The following is an 11,776-nucleotide window of genomic DNA, read 5'->3' as shown; positions in this document are numbered from 1 at the left end:
AATCAGGCCCCACCCTCTGAAGTTCACCTTCCTGCCTACGGATGAAGTTTGCCTGGATGCTGGAGCCAATAATGAGGATTAGGGATGGGGACTAGGGCAAGACATAGCACCCTGGATTTAGGGTAAAATTCTCATCCCAAATCTCAGTACTGCCCCATTTGCATGGCATTTCCTCCGTGTGAGAGGAGCAAGAGTGCTTCCTCGGCCTCAATTCGTAAGGATCAGGTGTCCTTATGAATAGAAGAAGCACCCTGCGAATACTACTAAGGCACTTTGATTCTTCTTCTTTTTTTTTTTTTTTTTTTAAGATTTTATTTATTTATTCATGAGACACACAGAGAGAGGCGGAGACCCAGGCAGAGGGAGACGCAGGCTCCATGCGGGGAGCCCGAAGCGGGGCTCGACCCCGGGGCCCCAGGATCGCGCCCTGGCCCCGGGCTGCCCGAGGCAGTTTGATTCTTAAAAGGTGGGTTGTCCCCCTTGTAAACATTCTTCACTAGTTTCTGTGACACCGAAGAAAAGCCAACCCGAGGCTTTTGGGAATGACGTGGAAAGACCGGGATGGAGCCGACGCAAGGTGGGGACCTGGACTCAGAGTGTGCGCTGCGGGCGGGAGCCCCCGGCGGCGGGACCGGGCTGCGCGGGCGCCGCTCGGCACCTCGGGGCGCTCCCCTCCCTGCCCCCCTCCCCCTCCCCCCTCCCCCTCCTCCCCTCTCCCCCTCCCTCCTCCTTCCCTCCCTCCCCCCTTACCCTCCCCCCTCCCCCTCCTCCCCTCTCCCCCTCCCTCCTCCTTCCCTCCCTCCCCCCTTACCCTCCCCCCTCCCCCTCCTCCCCTCTCCCCCTCCCTCCTCCTTCCCTCCCTCCCCCCTTACCCTCCCCCCTCCCCCTCCTCCCCTCTCCCCCTCCCTCCTCCTTCCCTCCCTCCCCCCTTACCCTCCCCCCTCCCCCTCCTCCCCTCTCCCCCTCCCTCCTCCTTCCCTCCCTCCCCCCTTACCCTTCCCCTCCCTCTCCCCTCCCCCCCTTCCCTCCTCCCCCCTCCTCCCCTCTCCCCCTCCCTCCTCCTTCCCTCCCTCCCCCCTCCCGGCCGCGGGCAGGCGTCCTCACCCGCCGCTCGGGCCCAGCTCGGGTCCGTGGGTGCGGGCGGCGGCGGATCTGGGCCCCAGGCCGCGCCCCAACCGAGGGGGCCTCGCCGCCGCCGCCAGAGCTCCGGGGGCGCCTGGGGAACTCGCTCCGCCGGACGCCCGCCCGCCCTCGGGGTCCCCGCCCCCGCCCCCGCCGGGAGGCGCCCTGCGCCCTGCGCCCTGCGCCCAACCCGCCGGGTGCGCCGCGTCCGGAGGCCGCTCGTCACCTCCCGGGTACGTCGGGCCGCTCGCCCCCCGCCCGGGTGCGCTGGCGTCCAGGCGGGCGGGGCTTCCCCGCAGCGCCGCGGGGGGCGGGGGCGGAGGGGGCGCGGGGGGGGCGGCGGCAGGGCAGGGGCCACGGGCCCCGAAGGACCGACGCTCTCGTAACCCCGAGCGCTCCCCGGCTCCCAGCGGCCCCCCCCAGCGCCCCCAGCACCCCCAGGGTCGGGTGAGGACTTTGGGGGGCGCGCTCGGGGCGGGCGCGGGGGCGTGTCTGCGCTCCGGGGTCACCTCGGGGACCGCACAGCGCGAACCGGGTATGGTCACTGCGGCTGAGAAGTGGGGAAGGGTCGGGATCGGGGTGTGCCCAGGAGCCTCGCACCGTAACCCCAGCCCGGCCTCTGCGCGGCGGGGGCGGGTGTGAGCGGGTGTGAGCGGGTGTGAGCGGGTGTGAGCGGGTGTGAGCGCGAGAGCCCCCCCCCCCGCGTTCCTCCACCCTCGAAACGCCCGAGCGGTCTCCGCTGAGAAAGTAACTTAGAGCACCACGTAAGCGTAGACGAGCTCTCTAAGTAAGAATGCCCTGAAGGTCCCCCTCCAACTTCCCCAATCCCTTTAAATGAGAACTGCTGAGAACCTAGATGCAGCCAGCGAGTGTTCTGACTGTTTTGTGTTTTGGGGGGAGAGAGAGAGAGAGAGAGATGGACTGATGAGGCGGGAACAGCTCCGCTGGCCGGGATGGCGCTAATCTTGCGGAAGGTCTTGTCTGCGCTGTTACTGACTTTACCAACTTTACTAATCTTTACCAAAAAGCAACTGGTAGATTTGAAAGTAGAGACAAAAAAAAAAAAAGGGAAATGACATCCTATTTGAAAATGACTTATTCACCGATATTTTAAGTTTCTTCCTGTTTTTTTTTTTTTTTTTTTTTATTTATTTTTTTTTATTTATTTATGATAGTCACAGAGAGAGAGAGAGAGGCAGAGACACAGGCGGAGGGAGAAGCAGGCTCCATGCACCGGGAGCCCGATGTGGGATTCGATCCCGGGTCTCCAGGATCGCGCCCTGGGCCAAAGGCAGGCGCCAAACCGCTGCGCCACCCAGGGATCCCAGTTTCTTCCTGTTCTAAGCAGAGAACATTTACATCTTTAAACTTCTTTTTTTTTTTCATCTTTAAACTTCTTACGATGCACTTATTTTACAAAAATTGCCAGAAGGTTACAGCATGATGTGTACGTTTCTAAGCTATCAGTTAATTTTTTGCATTATTTTCTTTAAGAATTTGGCTCGGGTGGTTAGATATCTTGTTTTGATTTTCGTGATTGAGTAGAATTTATGATTAAAACAGAGTTGTGGGTATGATCTTTTTATAAAGATTTCCTAATAGATGTAAGTTGTATTTACTCCTCATCAAAACACTTGCTTGGGGGATCCCTGGGTGGCCCAGCGGTTTGGTGCCTGCCTTTGGCCCAGGGCGTGATTCTGGAGTCCTGGGATCGAGTCCCCCGTCCGGCTCTGCACATGGAGCCTGCTTCTCCCTCTGCCTGTGTCTCTACCACTCTCTCTCCTTCTCTCTCTGTATCTCACGAATAAATGAATAGAATCTTTAAAAAAGGAAAAACAAATTTTGACTTGCTTGTCAAAATTCTGTTTACTCCCACATCATATAAAATTTATATTCCTTTTTCCTCATACTGAAAAGAAATGCCTGAGCCTTTGAATGCTGTCTTCTTTCTTATTAATTATTAAAATTAAAAAATGCAATCATTGCTTCTTGCTGCCTACTCTTACCAGGTTTATTCTGCAAATTGCTGAAGAACATATGTTTTGGGGTACTTCTTTCAGTGATAGACTAGGGCTAAAAATTCTTTTTTTTTTTTTTTTTTTTGTTTTTGAGTGTCTGAAAATGCCTACCTCACTTTTACTCTTGAATAATAATTTCAGTGGGTATTGCCATCTAGATTGGCAGGTGTGTCTTCTTTGCCCTTGGAGAATACCATTACATTATTTTTTGGCAAAGTGAGGAATTTTTTTCTTTTTTTGCTGGAGATTCAATATTCATTTAAATTTAGCACCTTATTTTTTTCCCCAATTTAAAAAAACTTTGAGTTACTCTGCCTTTTGATAGTTGGACCCGTTGCAGCATACAAGATAGGCCTGGAGTTTTCATTTCTTATGGGGGATTTCTAGTAGGTTGGCTTTCAGCCAGGGCCAGAGGGCAGAGATTTTTTTTTTTTAGATCCTTATTCACATTAGGGGCAGCTTTTTCCCTGCCTGTGTACTTTCAGTTCCTGACTGCGCATTGGGCCCTGAGTCCCTTCTCCACTCCTGTTTCACCCAACCATCACAGCCCCAGCCCTGATGTGGGTATCTGGTCGTGGTTTTGCTGGGGGCCACAGGGCTTCAACTTCCTGTCAGTTCTCAATCAGTAGATGTGCACAGCACAATGCCAGGCTTACCGGTCAGACTGCTGTCTTTTGCTGTCTTTTCCTGGATCTCAGACCAGTAATGCCTCAGCATTTTGTTACTTTTCTGAATTCTTTTTTTTTTTTTTAAGATTTTATTTATTTACTCACAAGAGACACAGAGAGGCAGAAGGAGAAGCAGGCGGCTCCTTGCAGGGAGCCCAATGCGGGACTTGATCCCAGGACCCTGAAATCATACCCTGAGCTGAAGGCAGACACTCAACCACTGAGCCCCAAGGTGCCCCAATTTTCTGAATCTTTAAGCAGATGATTTTATATTTTGTCTAGACCTACCACCCTCATTAGGTATGACTCCATTCAGTCTAACTGGAGCCATTGCTCTTCTGTTTCTCAGTGCCATGCCACTGCATAGAGGGGAAATGGCAGGAGAGAGATAAGACTCTCATCTTCAGTGTAAGATTGGTAGTGGTAGTTTTAATATCATTAATAATTAATATTTACTGAAAAGTTACCATGCAGTAGGTACCATGTAATATGTGGATGAACATAGCCCAAGATCCCTACTCTGATTAATTTTACAGCTTAAAGACAAAAGGCTAGGAAAAATTTAAAAATAGATTTATCTGACCTTTAAATATTAGCTGGAAGCTTGTATAGATTTCTTAAGATTTGTGCTATTTATTACAAAATGATCAAGTAAATTTTGGTTGCCCAGTACAGTAATACTAAGATGATTTTTTTTTTCAATAATGGATTCAGCAGAAAGACAGTGGGATAAATATAGTACCAAACAGTATTCTTATCTCATCTTACCCCTGTCACTTTTAGAGGTGGGGACAATGTTGGATCTATGTTCTTTATGGGTTAGTTTCCATTGCTTGCTATTTTTTGCTCTTCTCCTGGTCATTATTTTGCTTCCTTGGTTGGTTTTTTTTTTTATGGTGTACCGGACATTCACTTTGAAACATTTTTTGTAGGAAGAAATTTGAAGCCTCAAATAGTAGTATTCTCTTCTAGAGAAAATTTCCCTTTGTTTCTGCAGGTATCTGAGCACTAGAATTCCAGAAATCATCCTAATCCTTTTTCAGAGCCTGAGACTGCCTGAGCCATCCAGATAAATCAGAACTGTGCTACAATCTGTGTAAGGGCTCGGTTTCCCTTGGTTCAGTTCTGCCTTTCCATCTGTGATTGCCCCAGACCTTAACCTTACATATACTCTGTGTCCTTCAGCCTGTCAGAGTGTTGTATGGCCTATTGGATGAGGCTTACTATATTCAAGGTGGTGGAAGACAAGATTGAAAATATTGGCTGAGAACTGGAAACTATAAAAAATGACATACAGATGGAGAAAAGAACCAAATAGAAGTTAAATAGGTGAGAATGGCAGTAACTGCAAAATATAAATGCTGTGGCTGGATCTAACAGTAGATTAAACACAGCTGAAGAGAGGAGAATAAACTGGAAAGTAGATCAGAAGGAAATATCGAGACTGAAACTTGAAGAGGTGAAATATAGAAAGAACAGAAGAGAAGGAGGCCTGGAAAATAGAGCTAAACTAGAGCTTAGATGAAAATTTATGACCTTAAATGTATATATTAGATATGAAGAATGGCTGACGATTAATGAGCAGGTGTCTACCTTAAGAAATTAGAATAGGAACAATAAAATAAATCTAGAGGAAGCAGAAGGAAGGGAATAGTAATTTAAGAATAGAAATTCATGGAATAGAAAGAAAATAGAGGATCTATAAAATGAGAAGCTGGTTTTTGAAAATGCTAGTAAAAAATGATAAACTGCTGACACTGAAGACAATCATAAGGCACAAAAAACTCATCTAAGTTACAAGATAGGACATTAAAATAGTAAGATGAAATAAAATAAAATAAAATAGTAAGATGATATTCTAAGTAACTATGTCAGTAAATTTGCAAGTTTAAAAGAAAATGTTCAATCCCTTGAAAAACACAATTTACCAAAGCTGACAGATGATGAAGAAGAAAATATGAATAGTTTCATAGCTGTTAAGTATATTTAATGTATTTTATAAAAACAAGATAAATATACAAATAATAGCAATACATCTTGCAGGTTCAGAAAGTGGCATTGGTGAATTCTACCCACAGAAAAGAAAGGTAATGTAATTTTACTCTGAATATAGATGCAAACATTCTAAAGGAAATATTAGTAAACAAATATACCCAGTAAAATATAAAAAAGGAATAATATGTCCAGACTAACTTGGGTTTCTTCTAAACAATTCAACATTGTCTCAACACTAAATTGATTAATGTGAGGAAACCTGTGTTATCTCAATAGATATAGGAAGAGAAAAAAATTTAATAAAGGTCAACATTCAGTAATCAAGAAAACAAAATAAAGGTATACGGATTGGAAAAATAATAAAGAGAATAGCTTCATGATAATATAAAAAAAGGCTTTTAAAACAGACCACAAAATCACTACTAAGAAACAAAATAGAAAATGTTTAAGAACATCTGTTCATCAAAAGATTCCACCAAGAAAGTGAAAAGGAAAGCCACACAGTGGAAGAAGAGAGAGGCATACCTTTTTTTATTGCATGTGGCAGATACTGTGGTTTTTTGTTTTTTGTTTTTTGTACAAATTCAAGGCATGTGGTGACCCTGTGTTGAGCAAGTCTGTTGCTGTCATTTTTCCAACAGCACTTGCTCACTTTGTATCTCTGTGTCACGTTTTGGTAATTCTGGCCGCATTTCTAACTTTAGTATATTCATTATGATGATCTGTGATCAGTGATAATGACTCACTGAAAGCTCAGATGATGGTTAGCATTCATTAGCAATAAATCCTTTTTAAATGAAGGCGTGTACTTGTTTTTGGACGTTGCACATTTAACAGACTACTGTGTAGTACAAACATAGCTTGTGTGTGCACTGGGAAACTAGAAAATTCATTTGACTCTCTGTATTGTAATAGCCATTTTATTGTGGTGGAGCCAGACTCACAATATCTCTCAGCAATGCCTGTATTTGTAACACATGTATCTTCCGTTTTGAGAGTATACATTTTTATTTTCATATGTATGTAATATCTATAATAATTATTATGTTATAATAGCGACAACCCAATAGAAAACAGTAGGCCAAAAACTGAAAGAGGCACATTACTACTGAGAATTCCAAATGATCATACGCAGTATGATCCTATGTGCAGATGTTCAGGCTCATTGTCCAGGAAATGAAATTTAGACAACAGAGAGATTACACTACCTACCTACCAAAATCACTAAAATTAAAAAGACTGGCAGTACTAAGTGGTAGCAAGATAAAAAGCAGTTGGAACTCTCATACAGTGCTGATGGGAATGCAAACTATGGTTTATCCATACTAGGAAACACTGTGATCCATTGGGAAAGAATCAGAAAAGTCTCTATATGTGAACGTAGAAAGATGTCAAGTTACATTGTTAGGTAAGAAGTGAAAGTCTAGAATAATTATGCATGGTAGGTATGGCCCCATTTATCTAAAAGAGACAGGAGGGGTGCAAAGCAGTTGCATTGGTGTGGCCATAAAGATTCTGGCTGCAAGAGCTATTAAATTTCCAAACCAAGTATGTATTAATATTATTTGTGTTTTAATATCTGTTCCTACAAATTATACAGCCTAGGCCTTTATAACCTCAGATTCTGTGGGTGTGGGAAATTAATTTTACCCATAAAAAGTTTTGTTCTTGGGGTTACATTTTTTTAAAAAAAATTTGTACAGTTTATGTAGTGAGCAAATACAGACAAAGGAGTACAAAGCATAAGGAATGAGAGAGCTGAATAGAGCCAAAGAGGGATACAGGGCCCAGAAAGAGGGCAGAGTGAGCGAGCGAGCAAGCAAGAGAGCTGGATTCATGACTGGAAGGAAACCAGCAGTGGTGGAGAGCGTGCAAACAGCTTTATCTCCCCCTCATTCATCTGAATAGCCCATCCAGACCGGGGCACTGCTTTCTGCACTTCTCTGCAGGAAGAGAAGGTTCTGATGGTTGGTCTGATTGTCCCTCGGCCCAGCAAACCACCTTGCTCTCTCTGGAGTTCCCAGCATCCCTCCTGCCTGCTAGTAGTTAAGTGTCAGACAAGCTGGAGGAGCACGGGAACTTTTTCTTTTGCCACTGGAGCTGTGTTCAGTGAATAGTTGTCCTGCAAAAGCTGTGGTTGGGCTCTGTGACATCTCTAACTCATGGGGGCACCAAGGCAGGGAAAGAGTATGCTTATATCCAAGAAGGCTTGAAGCGCAGGAGTAGGTGATTGTAAATCCATACGGTTAAGCCTAGCTCATTTTTTTTTAGATTTATTTATTTATTTATTTGGGAGAGGGAGGGAGAACATGAGCATGAGTGGGAGGTGGGGCGAGGCAGAGGAAGAGGGAGAGAAGCAGACTCCCCGCAAACCTGGAGCCCAGTGCAGGGCCTGATCTCAAGACCCTGAGATCATGACCTGAGCCAAAGCCAAGAGGTGGATGCTGAACTGATTGAGCCACTCAGATGGTATAGGGCTTCTAGGTCTTGGCACAGGAGCAAGATCTCTGTGCTCATGTTGCTGGATGCACCAGGGAATCCATTTTTTAATCCCCATGCATACATTCCATTTGCCTTTCTGTTATTTCCTGGTAGGTAGGTGTGTGTGTGTGTGTGTGTGTGTGTGTGTGTGTGATGCCTTACAGAACATTTCTCAGGAACTGGAATCATGATAAACTGTCAAACACAATCACTCATTTGAACCTCTTTTATTTGTAGGTTGGATCACTGGACAATGTCACGCGTTTTGTGGACAGTGTGGGTTTTGGGGGCTGTAACCAACCTCTCCAAGGAAGAGGCCCCTGACCAGTCTTCTTCTCTGTCCTGTGACCCCACTGGTGTCTGCGATGGCCGCTCCAGATCTTTGAACTCCATGCCCTCAGGGCTCACGGCAGCTGTGAGAAGCCTTGACCTCTCCAACAATGAGATCACCTACATTGGCAACAGTGACCTTCGGGGCTGTGTGAACCTCAAGGCTCTGAGGCTGGAGTCTAATAGAATTAACACAATAGAGGAAGATTCTTTTTTTTCCCTGTGGAGTCTTGAACATTTGGACTTATCTTATAACCTCTTATCTAACTTATCATCCTCCTGGTTCAGGCCCCTTTCTTCCTTGAAGTTCTTAAACCTACTGGGAAATCCTTACAAATCACTTGGGGAAACACCTCTTTTTTCTCAGCTCACAAATCTAAGAATTCTGAAAGTAGGAAATATCTACAGCTTCACTGAGATTCAGGATAAGGATTTTGCTGGGCTAACCTTTCTTGAGGAACTGGAGATCGATGCTTCAAATCTCCAGAGGTATGAGCCAAAGAGTTTGAAATCGATTCAGAACATCAGCTATCTGGCCCTCCGTATGAAGCAGCCTGTTTTACTGGTGGAGATTTTTGTAGATCTTTCCAGTTCCTTGAAACATTTAGAACTGAGAGATACTCATTTGGACACTTTCCACTTTTCAGAGGCATCCATCAATGAAACACATACGTTGGTTAAAAAGTGGACATTTAGAAATGTGAAAGTCACCGATAGAAGTTTTACTGAGGTTGTGAGACTGTTGAATTATGTTTCTGGAGTGTTAGAAGTAGAGTTTGAGGACTGTACCCTTTATGGGCTCGGTGATTTTGACATACCTGATGTGGACAAAATTAAAAATATAGGTCAGATAGAGACACTAACAGTACGGAGGTTGCATATTCCAGACTTTTACTCATTTTACGATATGAGTAGTATATATTCACTTACAGAAGATGTTAAAAGAATCACAATAGAAAGCAGTAAGGTCTTTCTGGTTCCTTGCTCACTTTCACAACATTTAAAATCACTAGAATATTTGGATCTCAGCGACAATTTAATGGTTGAAGAATACTTGAGAAACTCAGCCTGTCAGCATGCTTGGCCCCTCCTGCAAACCTTAATTTTAAGGCAAAATCGTTTGAAATCCTTAGAGAAAACTGGAGAAACTTTGCTTACTTTGAAAAACCTGGTGAACCTTGATATTAGTAAGAATAATTATCTTTCTATGCCTGAAACTTGTCAGTGGCCAGAAAAGCTGAGATGTTTGAACTTATCCGACACAAGAATGCAAAGCATAACCCGTTGCATCCCCCGGACACTGGAAATTTTAGATGTTAGCAATAATAATCTCGAGTCATTTTCCCTGATTTTGCCACAACTTAAAGAACTTTCTATTTCCAGAAATAAGTTGAAGACTCTACCAGATGCCTCCTTCTTACCCACCTTACAAATTATGAGAATCAGCAGAAACACAATAAACGCTTTCTCGAAGGAGCAACTGGATTCCTTTCACAGGCTGCAGACCCTGGAGGCCGGTGGCAACAACTTCCTTTGCTCCTGTGAATTCCTGTCTTTCATCCAGGAGCAGCAGGCCCTGGCCAGGCTCCTGGTCGGCTGGCCAGAGGACTACCTGTGTGACTCCCCTTCCTACGTGCGGGGCCAGCGGGTCGGGACTGCCCGGCTCCCGGCTTCTGAGTGCCACCGGACAGCTCTGGTGGCCGCCGTGTGCTGTGTCCTGCTCCTGCTGGTCCTGCTCACGGCTGGGGCGTGCCACCGTTTCCACGGGCTGTGGTACCTGAGAATGCTGTGGGCCTGGCTCCAGGCCAAAAGGAAGCCCAGGAAAGCCCCCTCCAGGGACGTCTGTTATGACGCCTTTGTGTCTTACAGTGAGCATGATTCCTACTGGGTGGAGAACCTTCTGGTCCAGAAGCTGGAGCACTTCAACCCCCCGTTCAAGTTGTGCCTTCACAAGCGGGACTTTATTCCCGGCAAATGGATTATTGACAATATCATTGACTCCATCGAGAAGAGCCACAAAACCATCTTTGTGCTTTCTGAAAACTTCGTGAAGAGTGAGTGGTGCAAGTACGAGCTGGACTTCTCCCATTTTCGCCTCTTTGATGAGAACAACGATGCTGCCATCCTCATTCTTCTGGAGCCCATTGAGAAAAAGGCCATCCCCCAGCGATTCTGTAAGCTGCGGAAGATAATGAACACCAAGACGTACCTGGAGTGGCCCACGGATGATGCTCAGCAGGAAGGGTTTTGGTTAAATTTGAGAACAGCAATAAAATCCTAGATTCCTTCATGAAAGGCTAGTCTGGGCCTGGCCTTCATATCACTGGTTGTAGCTAAGTCCGCCCTGACACAGTTGTCTCTCAACTACATGAGCGCACTGTCCTTTACAGACTTGCTTACTAAAGCCACTACTGCTGTTCATATTTTGTCTAGAGTGCTGTTTTATAAAAACTACCAGATGGGAAAGAAGAGGTTCTTGGTTTTATCCTTATCCTATGAGATAATCATGATCCAAGTCCACTGTTGACATCAGAATTATCTGTAGTCATTGGCTTAGTTCATCAGGAAATAGCACCAATCAGCAGCCTTGCTGATAAGATAAACAGCCGATTAACACACATTTTGTATATGATTATATATGGTATTCTTATTTAGTCAGCTAGAGAAAAGAAAATATCATTAAGAAAATCATAAATCTGGGGATCCCTGGGTGGCTCAGCAGTTTAGCTCCTGCCATTGGCTCGGGAAGTGATCCTGGAGTCCCAGGATCGAGTCCAGGGATTGAGTCCCACATCGGGTGCCCTGCATAGAGCCTGCTCCTGCTTCTCCCTCTGCCTGCGTCTCTGCCCCTCTCTCTCTCTGTGTCTCCCATGAATGAATAAAATCTTAAAAAAAAAAAAAATCAAATCTGCATAAATAGGCCCATGCGGTTGAAACCAGTGTTGTTCAAGGGCCAAGTGTAAATAAAATACTCAATTTAAAGGATTTCCAAAGAAGCTCCCACATCCCTGAGCCTGATCTTCCATCAGCATTTAACTCCATGTGAAGTTCTGATTAGTTTTGTTACCCCGTCTTCTAATCTATTTCCTCTGAAGCATCATGCTTCTTCTGAAAAAGTCTTATTTGATTCTAAAAAAGGCTCCTTTTCTCCCTCTGAACATT

The 11,776-nt window shown here is 45.3% G+C and overlaps 1 protein-coding gene across 4 annotated transcripts; it reads left to right on the top strand.

The window, feature by feature from the left end:
- The first annotated feature begins 374 nt into the window (after positions 1 to 374).
- Positions 375 to 10,909, top strand: TLR2 (toll like receptor 2). Of its 4 annotated transcripts, none has more exons than XM_041737808.1 (2): positions 375 to 466; positions 8,522 to 10,909. In XM_041737808.1, the coding sequence occupies exons 1-2, from the start codon at positions 378 to 380 to the stop codon at positions 10,893 to 10,895; spliced, it is 2,463 nt and encodes an 820-aa protein (XP_041593742.1). In that variant the 5' UTR covers positions 375 to 377; the 3' UTR covers positions 10,896 to 10,909. The 4 variants fall into 4 exon arrangements, with proteins under 4 accessions (XP_041593742.1, XP_041593743.1, XP_041593744.1 ...); XM_041737809.1 differs by lacking the exon at positions 375 to 466 and adding an exon at positions 493 to 577; XM_041737810.1 differs by lacking the exon at positions 375 to 466 and adding an exon at positions 1,100 to 1,355.
- Positions 10,910 to 11,776: the final 867 nt, after the last annotated feature.

This window comes from Vulpes lagopus, chromosome 23 (assembly GCF_018345385.1).
Source record: "Vulpes lagopus strain Blue_001 chromosome 23, ASM1834538v1, whole genome shotgun sequence".
NCBI lineage: Eukaryota > Metazoa > Chordata > Mammalia > Carnivora > Canidae > Vulpes > Vulpes lagopus.
The sequence above is the reverse complement of the archived record's forward strand: the minus strand, read 5'-3'. Positions and strand labels throughout refer to the sequence as shown.